The sequence below is a fragment of the Elephantulus edwardii genome, unplaced genomic scaffold, assembly GCF_000299155.1.
Source record: "Elephantulus edwardii isolate Elephantulus edwardi_28Jun2011 unplaced genomic scaffold, EleEdw1.0 scaffold00133, whole genome shotgun sequence".
In the NCBI taxonomy this organism is placed as follows: domain Eukaryota; kingdom Metazoa; phylum Chordata; class Mammalia; order Macroscelidea; family Macroscelididae; genus Elephantulus; species Elephantulus edwardii.
Window position 1 is genome coordinate 5,573,152 of NW_006399883.1, and position 19,995 is coordinate 5,593,146.

A 19,995-nucleotide genomic window follows, 5' to 3' on the forward strand; every position below is an offset into this window, starting at 1 on the left:
TAAAGAAAACACACATCCTCACAACTGGAACAACAGGCAAGATCATGAAAGACAGAGAAAAGATTGAAACTGTCAAAAATTTCATTTTACTTGAACTCACAATCAACACTCATTCAAGCATCAGCCAAGAAATTAAACGATGTTGGGAGGAAGGAGAAGGGGAGGAAATGAATAAAAAGGAAAGGTGAGTGAAGAGAAGAGCAATATACACTAAGGGTTTGCTTAGCTATTGTAGTTAAGTTCAATGCAACAATCAATGGTAATCAATGCCTCTGAATGACTGCCTGAAAAAAAATCAATGTGATTTGTAAACTTTAACTCAAATAAATAGATTTATAAAGGAAAAAAAAACAACAACAAATAAATCAAGTGATGTACTGAATTGAGCAAATATGCTGTCAAGGACTTTAGGGCAAGGATGTCAGTTTAAAGACTAACATGTATCTGATCCAAGCCATGGTATTTTCAATTGCATTTTCATTTCAACTGGTATTTTCATAGGCATTTCAAAGTTGGACAACAAAGAAGTAAGACTGAAGCAGAAATGATGCCTTTGAATTGTGGTGCTGGCAAAAAGTATGGACTATTCTATGGACTGCCGTAAGAACAAACAAATCTATGCTAAAGAAGTGAAGAGTGTTCCATAGAAGGAAAAGTCATGAGACTTCTTCTCACATCCTTTGGGTAAGCTGTCAGACCTGGGCCAGTCTCTGGACAAGGACATTACGCTTGGAAAAAAGGATCTTCAAAAGAGGAAGAGCTTCAATGAGACAGAATGATACAATGACTGCAGAAATAGACCTAAGCACAATAGCACTGTGAGGCCGGAGTGGAATCAGGCAAGGTTTTGATCATAAGGTCACTAAGAGTGACTAAGAGAATCTACCTGATGACACTCAACAACAGCAAGTACAAAGAAATATGGGAATTTGTACTTTGTGTATTCAAAATCTTATACATTAAAGATTAACTCTACTACATCACTGTGGTGATATATTCGTGTTCTCCACTCATGCTAGCAAGTTCCAACAGATGAAATATATGACAATTACCTTTAGCAAGTTTAGGAATCACTATTATCCTGTTTTAAGTATTCTCATTAACAACATATGGACAAAACGACATGTAATTTATCACCAGGTCTGACTTTCTCCCACTGAAATCATCTAACAAAGTGGACTCTTCCCTTCCACCACACCACATCCCTGACTCCTTGCCCTAATACCACTGAGCTCTTGTGTCAATTTCAAAATAAAATCTTATGGAACCTGAATCCTGTGAACTGGACCGACTTTGCTACCTTCCTTGTTAACGGCACTTCTATGGGGACAGGAATCAGCTCTGCCAGGAGACACCCATAAAACGCAACCATGAACATCACTGGATCACTGTTTGGAAACACGAGCGCCACCTAGAAAAATGCAAAGACAAAACATGAAATATATTTGCAAATTACTCTAGTTGTATCAACTTTTAGAATCCTATTGATTACTCAGAATTTAGAAATTTTAGATTTTCTTACAATTTTCCATATTTAGTTCAGAAAAAAAATTCATTTGGGAGTTTATTCATAGTCTTTAAGTTTCCTCATTCCTGTAACTTTTAATAAAAAGTTTAAGACTACGGTCATTATTCTACATGCCAGAAAGAGTTACAGACCCAGTTCCTGTCCACTCTGAAAAATCAGACAGCAGCACACTGGGAAGTGAGTGAGATCAGCGCCCACTAACATGTACAAAGAGAACCAAACTGTATTTAAAAGTATCTTCAAAAAGGAAAAATCCTAATAATCATGTTTTAAATGAGTAACCTTTTCATTCAAGACATAAGCATATTAACAGGAAGTGTGACAGGCAAGAACATGTCAGCTGCTACACCCACGCAACCACTTTCCTTAAGTACTGTGGGCTCTGTTCTCAATTGATTATCACTGTTTAATACCAAGTGATATTTTATTAATCTCACTTTTATTTTATGTTAAAATATACATACACAGAAATCTTAAAATGTGAAAAATATTAATGAAAAACAAGTCTCATGCTTGACCCTTCCCTATCCTCCCAAAGCAACACTTTTTTAAGTGCTTTAAATTTTATGTTGCTATTTACTCTCATGTTGTCAACTACTAAGCTTATATTACTATATTTTATTTTTTTTAATTCAGATACCCGTTTTACTTTCTATTATTATAGGTCATTCATTATTTATCTCTTGCATACCTCCCCTTTTCCCCTCTCTGATAATTCTAACTTTTACAATAGAATTTTTAATACAAAAGTCAGTAGTCTTCAACTTACACTTATTATAATAAACCATATTAAGCTTCTTTTTATACATTTTGTCACAAGTACTATATACACAATGCTACAGTTTTGCTGATGTTACTGTTTATAAACATTCAATGCTGTGATTTTTATACTCATAATTAAAGGCAGTAACAATGGAAAAAAATTTTTTTAAATGTTCAACTTACATCAAAACCAATGTATGACAGGGCTGCCAGAACTTAACCTTGTCAGAAGTTAGAGGCTAACCATACCTGGTTACATGAAAAACTATTTCTGGAATTCAACTTTTTTAAGTCCAAGATACCATGATAAGTATACTCAAAGCAACAGTCATAAATCACAATAATTGAACAGACTGTTAAGACTTTGAGGATGCAAAATAATAAATAACCCATGAGTAACTAATAGCACTTTATTTTACAAAAATAATTTACACTACCATTATATTTAACCTGTATTTAAGATCCGGAAATGAAGTGTCTAACAAGTTTGCTTTTTGAAAAGGGCAAAGCTTTCCTGAAAAAGTTGATTCATTTTTATTACAATGTCTAATCAAACTCTTATTTATTGCCTTTCCTTTCACTCAAATTATCTATTTATTAACTTGTACTCCAATCTTCCTCTTGTCTCATTCCTGTTGACCCTCCAACATAGTTTCCTGTGTAAATCTTTCCTTAGCTTTTTATATTGGAGTTTTTATACAATAACTGTCCTTCTGTGACTGACTTAAGTCACTCAGTATTATTTATCTAGATTTATCCATGTTGTTGCAGTAATCAATTCCTGATTGTTTTTTAGTGATGCATTATACTCCACTGTGTAAATGTACCACAGTTTCTTTAGCCAAAAGTCTGCTTCAGAACTATAAGCTACAATAACCTTGAGATCAAGTTTGGTTTAGGAAACACATTTTAATAAAGCTGTTACGAGAGAATTGTATTTATTCACAGAAGGTTAGTTTTGTTACCAAACTCTGATAATTAGCTCACTCACTATGACCTCCTTGATCTTTTTATAATTAACCTAACTAGGTAAATTCTCTTGCAAGACAAGAAAGTGTCTTTTAGTTTTAAGCGTTTTATAAGAATCTCCCCCTACTTCCCAAGAAAAAGAAATTCGTGTTTCTTACAGGTTCATTCTAAACACACATAAATTAGTGATTCTTACAGATTCATTTTATTGCACAACACAAAATTTCATTCCTTAAGCATAATGAATCACAAAGCATCATTCTCATATTGTTTTCCATTTTTACAGTCAAGTACACATTTCCTTTCTGACAGTAAAAGCCACCGTAATGTTTTACTTTCTAGCTAATTTGTTCTAAAATATATTCTACCAGATATGTCAAATAACCATCTACTCAGGTAAATCTGTACGCTTTTCCTGCTGCCCATCTCCCTTCCACGAGGCCTCCCCTCTGTCAGTCCTACTGAGGTCCTCCTTGGCCTATGTCCAGGATCATCCTGGGACCTCCCACTGGGGCTCTCTTGTCTGGGCTCACTTTCTCTTACTTTCTGAAACACATCCTCGAGGAATTTCCCAAGAGTTTTATGAGGTAACCTTTTTTGAACCTTCTATGTCTGAAAATGGTTATGGCATCTCCACATCTGCTAAATGACTAAACTTGTAGGTTAAAATCTTTATTTCCCTGTATTTTTGAAGGGATCACTTCATTCTTCCAGTACTGCCACTCAGAAGTAGCAATCATTATGACTACTGATCCTATGTTACATATTCATTCTCCTTCTTTCTCTTTGGAAGCCTTAGGACCCTTTTGTGTATCCCTGATTTTGTACCTTCATGATTCCATGGTCTGGTATGGAATCGCTATATATTTATCATACAGATGGTGATATACTCAACTTTAGGCCATTTCACTTTGAATACTCATGCTCTCAAGGTCTAGGAAATTACATTGTTTCATTTAAAAATTATTACCTTCTATTATCCTTTCTTTTTTCTAGAACTCCTAATAGTCAAATGTTGAGATTTCTTGATCAAGTCTTTACTTTTACACTCGTATTTTTCCCCATTTTCCCTCTCTGTCTTTTCTGCTTACAATCATTATCCTGATTTATGGAAAAATACACTTACCTCAATTCTCCATGGATACTGATTTTTTTAAACAATTGTTTTCTATATCTTTCATGATTTATTTTTCCTGTCAGAGTGCCATTTCTCTTCCCCTTTGGTCAGTTTCAGTTACACTAGAAACATCTTTTTCAAATATCATATTAAAGCGTGAGATACTATGTCTATGTCAATCTCAAACAGTATGTCCATTACTGGGCCATTTTTTTATTATGGTTGTGGGACTGTCATCACTTTTCTATCCTGGGAGTTCAGGACCTAGAACGGTCCTGCTCAATATAGCCTTTTGCAATGACAGATGCATGCTATCTCATGCTACCCAACGTGGCTGTCACTAGCCACACGTGGCGACTGTCGGCTCTCCTGGGTAGTGCAGGACAAGAGAATAAATCTCTGGTTTCTGTTGCAATTTGTGTGGTGGGTAGGTAAAAAGGGATTGCTTGGCTGCAAAGGATAGGTAAGGAGATAATTATAAAGCATAAGAACCTCAGGATCAAAGTTAACATATAAAATTTATGCTTTAAGGAAGTTAATATTAATCTCTATTAATTTTATTTAAATCTACGATTTGCTATTAATGTATATATATAAACTCAAATAGGAGCTGATGAATTAGTAGATGGATAATGAGAATGATTAAGAAGAATTTTTTAAAAATGGTCACTTTACACTCTATCACCACGAACTTTTCTCATTTTTAAAATCATTTTATGGCTAAGTTAAAAAATCCATGTGTGAGTAAGTCTCATAAACTGACAGAATGCTGGTTTCAATAAAGCAGATTTGTAAAGCCTCTTGTTTCGCTCACTCCAATAAAGGTGCACTCTAGTTACTTACTCTGTCTCCAGGCTTAAGTAGTGGTTCATTCTTACTAGTCAGTTTATTAAGTAGAGTGTAAGCTAGTTTTAAACTCCGACTCCAAAGTTTGCCTAAAATAAAATAAAAATACTAAGCAAAGTAAAAGTCAAGAACCTAATAATTAACATTTTAATGTAGCAATCATCGCACCCCATAACGAACCATTAACTTGATTACTAGAATTTCAGGTAGTTTCCAACTGAAAACTATTCTGCACAATACTGTAATGAACATTGTGGTGCCCTTTAAAAAAAAGTGTTTATTTCTTAAAAGAAAAATGAAACAGACTTCACTCTAGGAGAGTCAGTACTCTTTCTGTGTGAGTGCACATACACATATGCAATTCTTACATATATAACTGTCAAAAAATAAGATCTCACTTCACTCTTTTTTCAATCAACACTGTGAATGAATTTTCATGTCATTGTCTATTCCTCAACGAGAAAATTTTAAAAACAGGATAAAACTCATTTGCTCTGTATAGTAATTCACTAGTAGGGCATGTCTACAACTTCATTTCACTCCAGAGAAAATAGTTAGGGGGATGTTAAACAACCTTCCTGGGGAAGTTGTTGGAGAAGTGCACCTCATCAAGTCCGCCCCTTGGTCCTAAGGAGTCCTGGCTTCCACATTTGTGGCCATGCACTGTTCTACAAAGAGCGCCCAGGCCTGGGGTGTGCCTGACAGAGGAGACCATTATTGATGAAGATGGGAGAATAGACAAAAGAAAAACAGAGACTGAAAATGTAAGATTAAGATAACGAAGCAAGGGCATAAAGGAGTAGGAAAACAGAGAGACCTTAGTTCATCCTCTACACCCGGAACAGCCCTAACGACGCTGACAGTGCAGAGAGAAGCAGCCTAACAGTCCTCATCAGACCCATCTCAAACTCCTGGGGTGCAGTCACAGTGTGAGCAGCCATGCCCTCAGAGCAGATGTTCAAAACCACTGCAAGTAACGGTAAGCCCAAGGGCAAAACTGTGAAATAAATAAACTACGGGGCATGAGAAAACATAGCTCAAAACATTGTTGCTCTAGACTGTTTTCAAAGGCTGAGCTGAGGTGCTAAGAAAAGTAATACATTCCTACTTCTACAATTAATCCAGCATTTTTTAAAAAAAAAACCACAAAACACAACAAACCAATGCATAGCAATACAGTTTGTTTTACTGTATGAAGGTAATACAAAATAAAAATAATTTGCTACATTAATAAAGATGAAAAATAAGCATCTCTACGGGATGCAAAAGAAACAACACATTCATAATTATAAAAAGTCTACTTAAATTTGGATTAAAAAGAAACTCACTTAATGTACATAATAAAGGACAGCTTTAAAAAATTTAAAGGACATTTTATAACTAATAATCATATGAAGAAATCTTTCTGTTTGAGAGTAGACACAAGTCAGACACTGCCTTCAGCATTTTACTGTAAATTGTAGAGAGTGAGTAAGACAAAGAAACAAAACAAATGGAAATAAAATATTATAATCTGCAGATGACATGAATATATGTACAGAAAACCTAAGAGAATCTTGAATTTAGAAAGACTACAGGACCCAACACAAGATTAAAAAATCCAGATATGTATGTATGTATGTATGTATGTGTGTGTGTGTGTGTGTATACATCTATGACTGTATTTGAACCCTTTCATGACCTATAAGACATACACTGACAACAGTTCTATTTTTCACCTTAGGGGTTTAATAAGAAATAGAACTCATCTCACCAACTCTTGCACCAGTGACACACCCCTTCAAGACAAATATGTCTTGCTAACTGTACCAAAATCCATATTATCTTAAAAAAAAGATCTTTTCCTTTCATTTAAGAACTACCTCTATTACTGAAAATATAAGGTTTCCATAAAAAAACACAAAGCAGAATATATTCTGTTCTTGAAAGGGTTAAAATGAGCCTTAACAAAACAGAAAATCCAAACGATTAATAAAAGTATGAAAAGATATCAACCTATATAGCTAACAGAGGAATGAAGACTAAGATTACAATGATATAACACTAGATTTATTATCAAGGAAGAGAAAATGAATACACTTGGCAAAGACACACTGATAGCAAAACTGGTTAAGTGAAAATCTGAAGGCAGTTAGATGTATGTAATCAAGGTGAAAATCTGCACAGCCGAAGGCTTACTATTTCTACTTCTATAAGTACATGTCCTACAGAAAAGGTCATGGTGACCACATGGCATACACTGATATGTTCTTAGGTTCACTTCCTAACAGCCAAAACTGGAAGTGACTCAAATAAATATCTATCAACACTAAAATGAACAAGCAAATTCCGGTCCATTTATTCCTCAACAAATGAATGAACTAGAATCACACACAAAAGCATGGATGAATCTTTTAAACTATAATAGGGTAAGAAAGCTCAGCTTCCAAGCAGGAGGAAATATTGGTGGCAAACCATTACTCATGTCTAGAAAAATTTTAAAAATAGGTAAACAAAATCATCAGTCGTAAGGTTGCAAAAAGTAGTTCTGCAAAAGAAACAAGAGGGGTTAAGACCAACAAAAACTAATCTTCCACAGAACTTTCTCCCTGGGGCTGTTCTTATAAGAACAACAACAACATAACAGATAAATCTAATGAAAAAGCCTCAAGACGTCTGTAGTCCAAAGTATGAAACACTGAGAGATATTAAAGAAAAACTAAAATATGAGAAATCATGCTACTGTAATGAACTGAAAGACTTCACATTTTGATATTATGAAGTATCTTCACATTGTGCTACAATTCAATGGAACGCTAATTAATCTATTCTGGGGACTTTTTTTCATGAAAATGGACTAAATCCATTGATGTCAAGCATGTAGTCATTTCTGACTCACAATAACTTTGCCCTACCCAAAAACTCAACCAAAGAACCAAAAAAATCCCACTGTCTTTGAGTCAGTCACTCATGGTGACCCTCCAGTTGCTGAGGATATAAATATTAGCCAGAGGAGACAGTGAACTTTTCACCCTAAGAACAACTGCTGGGTTTGAGCTGCCAGCTTTCTGGTTAGCTGACCAACACTTACTGCTCCAATGGAGAACAGAGAACTGTTCCGGAGAGTAATCTTTTATGAAAGCAGAAAGTTGGTGAGTTTGAACTACTAACCGTTCAGTCAACAGCCAAGAGCTTAACAACTGTGCCATCAGGTAACCTTGGAAATTGAAAAACTGATTCTAAAGTTGAATTGGAAATTTGAAGGGCCAAGAACAGTCAGGGGAAGCTTGAGGAACAGTCAAGAGTTAGCAGACCTACATACCATACAGTAAGACTCATATAATTTCTACAGTACTCATATTAATTTTCATCAAGTTGGAGTCAACTTCTATCTGACCTTTCATTGGATTTATGAGGCTGTAAATCATTATGGGAGGAGATTGTTCATCTTTCTCCCTGGGAACTGCTGGTGGATTCAAACTCCAAAAGAGGCACGACCTTTGAGGTACCAGCACACCTCCCTTTGGACAGTATCACCAGAGCTCCTCAAATCTATGGTAGTTCAAAAAATATGAACAGTGTGTGAAACACAGTATGAATAAAGAATAGTGTGAAACACATTGTATAAGAACTTTGTATGCAACCCAATATAAAATAAAACACACAGAGAAAAAAAGAATAAATAAAAGAACAGGGGAAAAAAATATGAACAGGTAAAAAAGAGCAGAAAAAAAAGAATCCAGAAAGAACCAGCCACACCTCTTTTTTACCTTCTATATACTAAGGTGTGCCTGATCCAGGCCATGGTCTTCACAATTATGTGCTATGCACCAGAGAACTGGACAATGACTAAACATGATAGAAGAAGAATTGATGTCTTTGAGCTGTGATGCTGCAGAAAAGTATTGAATATACCATGGACTGCTAGGAGAACAAGCAGGTTCATGCTGAAGAGGGTGAAACCCTTGGAAGCGTGGATTTTGAAGCTCCGTCTGACATACTTCAGGCATTTTGCAAGGAGGGACCAGTTCTTGTAGAGGTACATCATGCTTGAAAGGGTAGGGGGACAGCACAAGAAAGGAAGACCCTGGATGAGATGGATTGACTCAGTGGTGGTAGGTGTGTCAGAACCAATGAGGTTGGCTCAAGATAGAGCAAGGTTCAGAGCTGTTGTACATAGGATGGCTATGCATTGCAAATGACTCAAAGGCACATAACAACAACATATGACAAATAACACTGCAGTGTCACTTGGAGAAAGGAAGAGAGGACAGCTTGTTCAAAGAAATAATAAAAGGTTAAGGAGATGTTTCATAAGAAAGAAAATTACTCCAAATTAAAATCATATAAAAAATTAAATTCTAGATTTCTTTAACATCTAACTTAAGAAATGGAATAAAAGTTTGGCAAAGACTTTCTGCTTAGGTCACAGAAAGTACTAATATAAAATTTAAAAATCAAATAAATTTAACTACATTGAATTAAGATTTTTTTTTCCATCCACCAAAAGTCACAATCAAGGACATGCTAAGTGAAATATTTCAGTTGCAAAAGGATAAATATTACCTAGCACCACTATTCTAAAACAGGGCAGACAAGGGGTCAGGGGGTTGGATAGGGAATAGGGAAGGGGTGGATAGATAACGGACACTGCACTGGAACGGAAGAGGGGATGAACTGTTAGAAAGGAATATATGAATATGCATTATATGTAAGAGAACCATTTGGAATAAGGAAGACAGAGTAGGGGGAATTAGGGTATAGGAGGTAAAGGGGAGAAAGCATGCAATAATGAATAAATTTTAAAAATTTTTAAATAAAAAGCAATCCCAAGAATGGGATATGCAAAACTTAAACAAAGGCCTTGTAGGCTAAACATATATATAAATAAGAAAATGTTAACAACCAAATACAAGAATGAGCCAGAGACTTGAAAAATTACTAGAAAAAGTTATCCTGATAGCCAGCAAGCATATGAAAAGCATTACTGGTCATCAGAAAAATTAAAATGAAAACTGTAATTTGATGCTATAAACATGAGACCCCAAATCAAGTGAGAGGTGGTGAGAATGAGGAGTAATTAGAAATCTTCATACAATATTGGGGGGCATGAAAATTGTTGCAACTAATTTGGAAAACTGCATGGTAGCATATATCAAAGCAGAGCAATTCTACTTCAAGATTTATATCCAGCACAAATATCTAAACATGTTCACTAGTAAACTCACATAAGAATGTTCATAACAGCACTACACACTATAGTCCCAAAGTGGAAACAACCTAAAAGTGCATCTACTGTAGATAAGTTCTGGTATATTCATGCACTAACATAATATTCATTGTCAAAGTCAGAACTGTGACTGAGACAGTCATTAATAAGAATAAAACTACAATTTCACATATTATTTATGAGTCTTAGAAACAATACTGAGCAAAAAAAAGACACAAAAGAATACTTATATAAAATCTCATTTTCACAAACTTTAAAAATAAGCAAAGCCATCAACATTGGTAGCCAGCGCAAGGATTACCATCTGTGTTTGGGAGGTGAATGTTAATGCTGAAAGAGACCTGGGAACTATGGGAGATCTGGCCATGTTTCTTTCTCAGTGTAGGTCACGTGTAAGGGTGCTTCTGATTTATGTTAGACTTCAAAAGCTTTTACATAAAAACATTATAGGGAACCAGAAGATAACAAACACAAAGATATAAATTATATGATTCTATTTATACATACCTGTTCAGAAATGCATCTATAAGTGTGAACACTAGAAAAATAGAGCAGGATTGATCACCACGCCAGTGAGTGGTGACCTCTGGTGGAGACGAGGGGTATGATAATACCCTATTTATGTGACCATTGGGTTGTTTCCCAGGAATTTAATTATTCAACTGTGTAACTATGCTGAACTATATGTGTCATCATTTACAGTTAAATAAAAAACAGTTAATAAAAAACTTCTATTAATACTTGCCATATGTAAGAGTGTAGATGGCCTTCCCAGTTGTATCCAAGGCAGTCAGACAGGGGGCTTTGGGCTGGGTAGTGCCCCACTGCTGTAAGGCAGTCAGCAGTGATGGAGGCCAGGGTGTCCCTAGAGCCAATGGTTCCCCCTTCAGCATGACCATCTGACTGCCCTCAGGCTTCGGCTGATTTGGATCTGGTTGCTGAACTACAAATAAAATCCAAGCTTAAAAACCAACATTTCAGAATAATATTCTAAAGCGGGCAATGATATTTTTAGATTTACTTATGATTACCGTAGGTACAGATCAATTATCCAGAGAACTGCAAGAAATTCAGCTATGAATAATCATAACCTCATATAACAAAGGAAGCCCTGAACTGGTTCCTACCTTTCTTAATCTGTAAGCTCTAAAGTTAATGATGGTACCATAAAATCTGATAACCCCTGTGAAACAGGGATTAGTGACTCTATAATAAAAGACAATCATGAACAGAATTACCACTTTAATTCAGGCACTCAAAATGTCTATCACTATGTTTAAAAAAAAAAGGTCAAATCTATCATTATTTCTAGTGGCTGCATAGCTAAAATCCCCCAAACATGAGAAAAGACTGCTCTCAGAAACATTCTTATCACTGAACTCAGGGGATGTGTAAGACCCTAAAGCTGTGTTAAATCCTTAAGTAATGAAAAGACAACCAAGTGAGTACATCTGGCTGCTATCATTAACAAAAGAAGAGCACAGAGTCCGCAGAAGGGGTGGGTAAGGCTGCCTCTGCAGTTTTAACAGCCTGAATCCTGGTCAGTTTGACAGAACATATTCTTATATCAAGCTTTCTTTCTGGTCCTTTACCTTCTATATGTTTCTTGGTTGTTTTAGTTCTAAAAACTGACTGAAATTGTCTTTTTCTAAACACATTTCATTCATTCATAAATGAAAGGTGAAAATTCTGAACAACTTTCAAAACTATGTTTAAAGTTGACTAAAACCATGGGAAGATAAACATACCATAAAGATATAAAGTTTAAATGAAAATGTAAATAATGCTAATAAAATCAAGCCAGAAAAGTATTTCTAATCACTGGACTAAAGAGTGTAAAGAAAGGCTACTTTACTTTAACATGAGCAAAAGTTTTCTCCTTGCTACAATAAAGCTGGCAATCACATGTATTGTCACATGACTATAGAGCCTGGAAGCAGAAAGGAGGTTACTTCATTTTCTTAGATTCACACAGCAATAAATTAATTAAGCATTTTCTCACCTTTCCAGACTTGAGGCCACAATGTTTATACAAAAATAAAAGTTGAAAATATGTCAGAGAACTCTTACCTTCCAACAACTCCTCAAAATCATCTACAAAGAACTCCTTCAATGGAGGACGCTTTGGCCTCTTCAGGGTATTTAGAAGCTGCTGGATTTTGGAGGACACTCTGCTATTCACAGGGACGCCTGTCACAGGAGGAGGAGAGAAGCACTAAGGCTGCAGCCTGCCCTCTGAGAACAGGGATGTGTAGACAAGACCCAGTAGTGAACGTCCCACGAATATGTCTGAATTTATAATCCCACCCAGCACTGACCCATACAACATTTATTAATCTAATCCAGTAACAAATATTTACTGAGTCCTTTTAGGACCCATCAGGGGTTCCTGAGGAGCTCTCCTGTGTTTCATGAGGTCAAAATTATTTCCTGCTATACTAAATTGCCTTGTACCCTTCTCATTCTCCTTATGCAAAAATGCCTTCCACCATTCTCACTCTCCTTATCTCACAATGTTTAGTGGAGTTTTCCAGAGACTACTTAGCATGTGATTTCACAACAGACTGAATACAAAGCACAAAGCAGAGCACAGATGCTTCCAGGAAGCCAATTATAAAAGATATTTGCTGAAAATAAAACACTACCATCCTTCTCACTGTTGTTTTGAATTTTTCCCCACAAATACATGCTATTTATGTTATGATATAATGAATTTATTATTTTTCCCAAATGAATTAGTGAATAATTTTCATTCCAATTTCTAATGCTGTAAGTTTCAAGAGATCTAACCCACAAAGTGAAGAGAACAAAAGGTCATTACAAAGACAGAGGAGAAAGAAAAAAGCCAAAAGAGAAGACTCTAAAAATTGCAGCAGAACATCAAAGAGCCAAACAAAGGAAAAAATATGCCAAAGTCAAAGAGCTGAACAGAAAATTTCAAAGGGCAGCTCGAGAAGACAAACCAAAGTATTATAACGGAATGCACAGAGAATGGAATGGAATTGGAAAATAAAAAAGGAAAACCTCACTCTGTATTTCTCGAGCTGAGAAAACTGGAATAGTTATCCTCAGTCTTTCTACAGTATTATCTTTCTGCACTGCAGAAGCCAGCATAGAGACAAACACTATATTTAATTATGTTTCTTTCTTTCCTGTACTCTGGAATATTTTTTTTTCATTTTATTTGAGTGAAAGTTGACAAATCATACTGTATTTTCATTCAATCATTCCTAGATATTTTGTTTTAGAACAATTAGGACTAATGTTAATTAATTAAAAAGTTTAATTAAATCCTTATTGCATATTGCCTTTCCCGTCAACCAGCTTATTTATTAATTTTTGCTACCCTGTCCCTTCCTTCCCATTGTGGCTATCCAAGGTTGAGTCTGTGTGTCAACCTCTCCCTAGCTTTTTATACTAGTGGTCTTATAACTGTCCTTTTATGACTGACACAATTTCTGGATTCAATCATGTCAACAAATTCTTGACTTTTTTTGGTGATGCATAATATTCTCCTGGGTGAATGTACCACAGTTTCATTATCCATTTTCCACTGATGGATTCTTGAGTTGTTCCCAATTCTTTGCTATTGGAGATAATGCTGCAATAAACATGGGTGTATCTTAGGCTGTGCTGCAGTTCTTACTTTTCGAGGTTGCTGGGTCATAAGGTATGTCTACTCCTATTTTTTTTTTGTAGCAAAAATGGGGTTTATTAGGGACCGAAAGTAGAGAGTAGGAGAGGCAAAGAATATTACACAATGCAAATCCATGTTTAGCCATATTAACAGAAAAACCTAATTCCTTAATTAGTAAAAGTCTTGGTTTCAGTTCAGCATTCAAAATTCAAGAAGCCTCTGGTTTCTTCAAACATCCAGCAAGGTTTGCCTCAGGATGGATGGATAGATAGATAGATAGATAGATAGATAGATAGATAGATAGATGGATGGATGGATGGATGGATGGATGGATGGATGGATGGATGGATGGATCATCTTCCATCATCTGACAAGAACAGCAGAAACCTTTAACTGTGACCTTTATCTCAAGGCTCCTGTGGTTACACCACATTTTCTCCACAGCAATGCCACAGTCTCTTCACCACCATTACCACAATCTCACCACCAGGGTCTCACGTTTACCATATACATTCAAACTGTTTTACATATTAAGGAATTATACTCCTAACTTTCTAAGGACATGACACTGCTTTCCACAGTGGTGATACCACTTGGCATTCCCACCAACAGTGCAGGTGAGTTCCAATCTTTCCAGATTCTTGCCAGTATTTGCTGATGGCTTGTTAACACTGCTATTTTTGCTGTGGTGAGATGGTATCTTGCGGTTGTTTTGTTTTGCATCTTTCTAATAGCTAATGATGGAAGCTTTGGTGGCACAATCTGAAAGGAGCTGTGCTATTCCTGAAAGGCCACGCTTTTCTGATGGTTCAAATCCACCAGCCGCTCCATGGAAGAAAGATGGGCAACCTCCTCTCGTGCAACTTACAGCCTTCAAGACCACTGGAGGATCAGCTATGAGTCAGTTCCAAGTTGACAGCAATGACTGGCCAAAAAGCTGATGACAATCGGGAACATTTCTGAGGAGTGTGAGGGCCACTCCCTGGTAGTCTGTTCCAACCTGTAGGATAGTACTGAAACTACCTGACAAGGTCTCCAAGGAGGCACTGGTGGGTTCAAAGCGTCGGCCTTTTTATTGGCAGCCTAGCACTTTAAACTCTACAAGGTCAGGATTCATTTGAGGGGCATAAAACCATCTTGGGGTGGGGGAAACCTATCCTTAGTTCTTAGCTGTCAGGTTGTCAACACCTGAAATGAATGAGATGGATCCCAAGTATTATCACCAGCGGGTCAGCTGCTGACTAAGCCTCATCAGGCAATATGCAACATGTCACAGTCATGTAGACAGGCCACTGGGAGCCATGAGTTCTAAGACTTAGATGAGCTTCTTGGTTGGTGATCACGCACATGAGAGGGCAGCGTATTCCTTTCTGGAGCACAGAAGTTCCATGCTGTGAGTACCCTCAGGCCTCACCCTAGGCATTTCTAACTGCCTCCTTCTCACATATAGTAAATCAGTGCCTATAAATATGTGTACTCAGTGAATGTTGTGAGTCATGCCAGTGAACAAACGGATGCACAGTGGCAGGGAGAGCCAGCAGGGGCTGGCACCTGCTTGCTTGGCAGACTAAAAGAGATATCCTCCTGAAGTGTTATCTCTGACCTAACTCTGTGCATCAAGAGTCCAAGAAAAGTTGCACAAGCAGCTGGTCTGACAGACTGCCTACCCATGCCTACCTTGTGAGGTCGGACACAGCTTCAGGTGACTAGGGTTGGAGAATGGGCTTGTTGGGCAGCTGGTGACAAGGATGGAGAAGAGAGAGACAGAGGACTGTATTGATCTGGGGCGACTGGATCCATGCTGATTCTTATCATCCAGTCAGAAAAGGAGGTCAAATTTCCACACTGTGCTGCTTCTTTTGTTCTTTACAACAGTGACCTTCTTGGAAAATACAGTTCTTTTAATGCAATAGGATGAACTTCATTGTTCATGATCAAATCAGGACTACATTCCTGGTTGAAATATTATCTGAATATAACATCTGAAGACAAGCAATATTCTCCTACCCTTCACTGGTCACAGTAACTTTAATCACTCATAAGATAGTCTGATTCTTCTATCAGTACTATTATCCGGGGACTGTACAACTAATAAGCACTATGTGGGTAGTCACCTGATGACCATATGAATCTCGTGTTCCTCATCAAAATACCTCGCTAGACTTGACACCTGGTGAATGATTCTTGCCAGAAGCAATTTTCACTACAATGTCTATAAAATAACTTTCCCGCTCTAGCATTCCATTTATATGTAGCTGTTAGCAGCACTCATTCCTGGGATGCTGACCCTCTGTTGGGTTTCCGAGGCTGGTCACACAGAACACAGTTCATTTTTCTCCAGCAGATGGTGGATTTGAAACACCAGAAACGTATGTCCCTTGGGTTAGGAAAAAAGGGTCACTTTCTAAAAAAGTTTAAATATTAAGGTGTGCCTGACAGAAGCCATCATATCTTCAATTGCCTTCATACGTATGTGAAAGTTGGACAATGAATATGGAGGACTAAAGAAGAATTACATTTTTTTTCAATTTGTAATGGATCTTTGAATTATGGTATTTACACTGACTACCAAAAGAACAAACAAATGTACTGCCTCGGAGAAGGTACAACCAGGGTGTTCCTTAGAAAAAAGGATGGTAAAACTTCATCTTCCATACCTTGGAAATGTTGTCAGGACGGCTAGTCCTTGGAAAAAGATATCATGCTGGGAAAGGTGGTTGTTGTTGTTAGGTGCCATCAAGTCAAGGATGACTCATAACAACCTGATGAACAACAGCTTTGAATCCTGTCCTATCCTGGGCCATCTTCACAATAACTGACACACTTGAGTCCACTGCTACAGTTACTATGTCAATCCACCTGGTTCAGGGTCTTCCTTTCTTTCAGCATCCCTCCACCTTTCCAAGCATGATGTCCTTCTCCAAGGAATAGCCTCTCCTAGCAACATGCCCAAAGGATGCTAGATGAAGCTTTGCCATCCTTGTCTCCACAGACTCTGACTTTACCTTTTCCAAGACATATTTGTTTGCTCTTTTGGCAGTCTATGGGATCTTCAGTGCTCTCCTCAACCACCACCGCTCAAAGACATCAAAAGAGGTCAGCAAAAGAGATGACAACCTTCAACGAGATATACTGACATAGTAACTGCAACAACAGGCTTGAATGTGGCAGAGATCATGAGGCTGGGGCAGGAGACAGCAAGGTTTCAATCTTTTGTTAATAGGGTTTATGTGATTTGTAGTCAACTTGACAACACCTAATAATAACAACAGTCTACACTCAGCATCATACTGTTAGCAAGAGTCCTCCTTCTTCATTCATCTACTTTGGTATCATCAGGAAAGACTCAGCGATTGCTATTTTTCCAATAGTTAACAAATGACATGGTCCTAACTATTTTGTTACCAAATTGTATCAGTTGAGCCAGCACAAGTCTCTGAACGCTAGCCCCAATGTCCTCGTGACATGTCCCATCAATTTTCTAAGGCTCTCACTAAACTCACTATCTCCATGTTCATCTTGCAATTAACCTCACTCCAGACCTAGAACCAGCCATTTCTCCATAGAACCCTGGTATTTTTGAATGGGCAAAGGTATTAACCCCCAAGATCTGAGTGCTACTAGTGCCACTTTGCTAGTTTCTCTAAGCAGACAGAACTAGAACATTTATGTACATTTATTGTTGTTGCTGTGTGTGTCTTCAAGTCAGAACCGACTCATAGCTTACCCTCCAGTGTGTTTTCAGAGGCAGTAAATCGTATAGGAGAAGATCACCTATCCTTTTCCCACAGAGTAACTGGTCGAGTCAAACCGCGTGCATGTGGCACTGCAATGCAACAACTTACCACTACGCCTCCAGAGCTCCCCAAGGCATAACAACCCTCTGATGTGAACTCTGTCCTGTGCTGTGCCATCTTCACAATCTCTGCTATGCCTGGACTCATTGTTACAGTCACTGTGTCAGTCCACCTCAGTGAAGATTTCCATCCTTTTTGCTGACCTTTCCCAACATGACATCTTTTGCCAAGGCTGGCCCCTCCTGATAGCATGATCAAAGTATGTGAGACCAATTTTCACCATGACCCTAAGGACTGCACTTTCTCCATGACATGTCTGTTTGTTACTTTGGTAATCCATGCAATGTTCTTCTCCACACAACTCAAAGGCATCGAATCTCCTTTGGTCTTCCTTAATCTTTATTCAACTCTCAAATGCATATGAAGCAACTGAAACTACTATGGCTTGGGCTGGTGCACTTTCAGTCTTGCAACTGCCGTTCTTGCTCTTTAGTATTCTGGAGAGGTCTTTGACAGCAGATCTGTCTGATGTAATGATGTCTGATTTCTTGAAGTTTCCTCCATAAACATTCACTGCAGAGCCAAGTCAAAGGAAATTCTTGACTATTTCAAGGTTTTCTCATTTACTATAATGGTATTTATTGATCCAGCTGTGAGGATTGTTTCTTCCTTTCATGTTGAGGATGTAATCCATCCTGAAGGTCATAATGGATATTTCTTCTTGTTATGTACCGGCAAGTCACCTGTGACTTACAGCGACCCTATATAAAACAGCTCTGAAGCTTGCAATGTCCTGAGCCAGTCTCACTGACCGTGACACACCAGCTTCCATTGCCCCAGTCACGATATCAATCCATCTCATTCAGGGTCTTCCACTCCTGTACTGTCTCTCCACCCTTTCAAGTGTGATGTCCTTCTCAAAGGACTAGTCCCTCCTGGACACATGCCCAAAGTATATGAGATGGAGCTTCAAAATCTTAGCCTCCAAGGAGAAACTTAGTTTCACACACTCCAAGACAGGCCTATCTGTTTTCTTGGTGGTCTGTGGTATGTATCTTCTGCATGGTATGATGCTTCTGCAGCATCACAACTTAAAGGCATCAATTCTTCTTCCATCATCCTTAGTCATTGTCAGGCTCTTTGATGCATAGCAAGTAATTGTGAAGACCACATCCTGGATCAGGAACACCTCAGTCTCTAGATGGACATCATTGCTTCTCAGTACTCTGGAGAGGTCCTTGACAGCAGATTTTCCCAGTTCAATTAGTCTTTTTATTTTCTGACTTCTAGTACCAAGATTTGAACCGCGTACCTCTGGGATTGCAGTGCAGTTTCCTGCCAATAGGCCACCAGATTGTTAACAGCTTTAGTTTGCTTGGGTCCACAATCAACAGTCTTGGTACCAGCAGCCAGAAAATGAAAAGATGAATTGCATTCAGAAAGTCTGCTGTCAGAGACCGCTCCAAATTAATGAAGGGCAACGATGTCGGTCTGGAGACTAAGGTGCACCTGATCCAGGCCATAGTCTTTGCAATTACTTGCTATGCATCAGACAGCTGGACAGTGACTAGGGATGATAGAAGGAGAATTTATGCCTTTGAGCTGTGGTGCTGGAGAAGACTATTGAATACACCATGGACAAATAGGTTTGTCCTAGAGAGTTTAAGACTAGTCTGGTCCTTGGAGGCAAGAATTCTGAAGCTTTGTCTTTGGATATGTTACACAGTGGGACCAGTCCTTGGAGAGGGACGTCATGCTTGGGAGGGTGGAGGGACAGTTCAAGAGAGGAAGACCTTTGATGAAATGGATTGATTCAGTGACTGGGGTCATGGGCTTAACTGTGTCAGAGACAATAAGATTGATACAGGATAGAGCCGAGTTTAGGCCTATTGTACATGAATCGCAGGTGACTCAACAACACGTACAGCATTTCTAACCCAACATACTGTCTTTTTCCAAAGACTGGACCCTCCTGACAATAGTCCTTAAAAACCAAAAATCTTTCCAATTCCTTTTTTATTTTTTTCTTCTTGTTGTGTATTTCAGATAACAGATGTTGCCCTGGATGTGCTCACCAAGTTGTGCCAAGAAATCTGGAGAACAACCACTTGGCCAACTGACTGGAAGAGA

General features: G+C 37.8%; 1 protein-coding gene across 3 annotated transcripts in view; it reads right to left on the reverse strand.

Annotated features, from left to right (window-relative positions):
* Positions 1 to 19,995, reverse strand: part of DIP2A (DIP2 disco-interacting protein 2 homolog A (Drosophila)) — a 150,183-nt gene that overhangs the window by 44,366 nt on the left and 85,822 nt on the right. For 2 of the 3 annotated variants that reach the window (XM_006893920.1, XM_006893922.1), the window contains 4 exons: positions 12,502 to 12,621; positions 11,177 to 11,374; positions 5,220 to 5,311; positions 1,301 to 1,411 (listed from right to left, as the gene is read on the reverse strand). In XM_006893920.1, coding sequence (XP_006893982.1) covers positions 1,301 to 1,411; positions 5,220 to 5,311; positions 11,177 to 11,374; positions 12,502 to 12,621 — 521 coding nt within the window. The remainder of the gene's footprint in view (positions 1 to 1,300; positions 1,412 to 5,219; positions 5,312 to 11,176; positions 11,375 to 12,501; positions 12,622 to 19,995) is intronic. The other variant, XM_006893921.1, reaches the window with a different exon arrangement.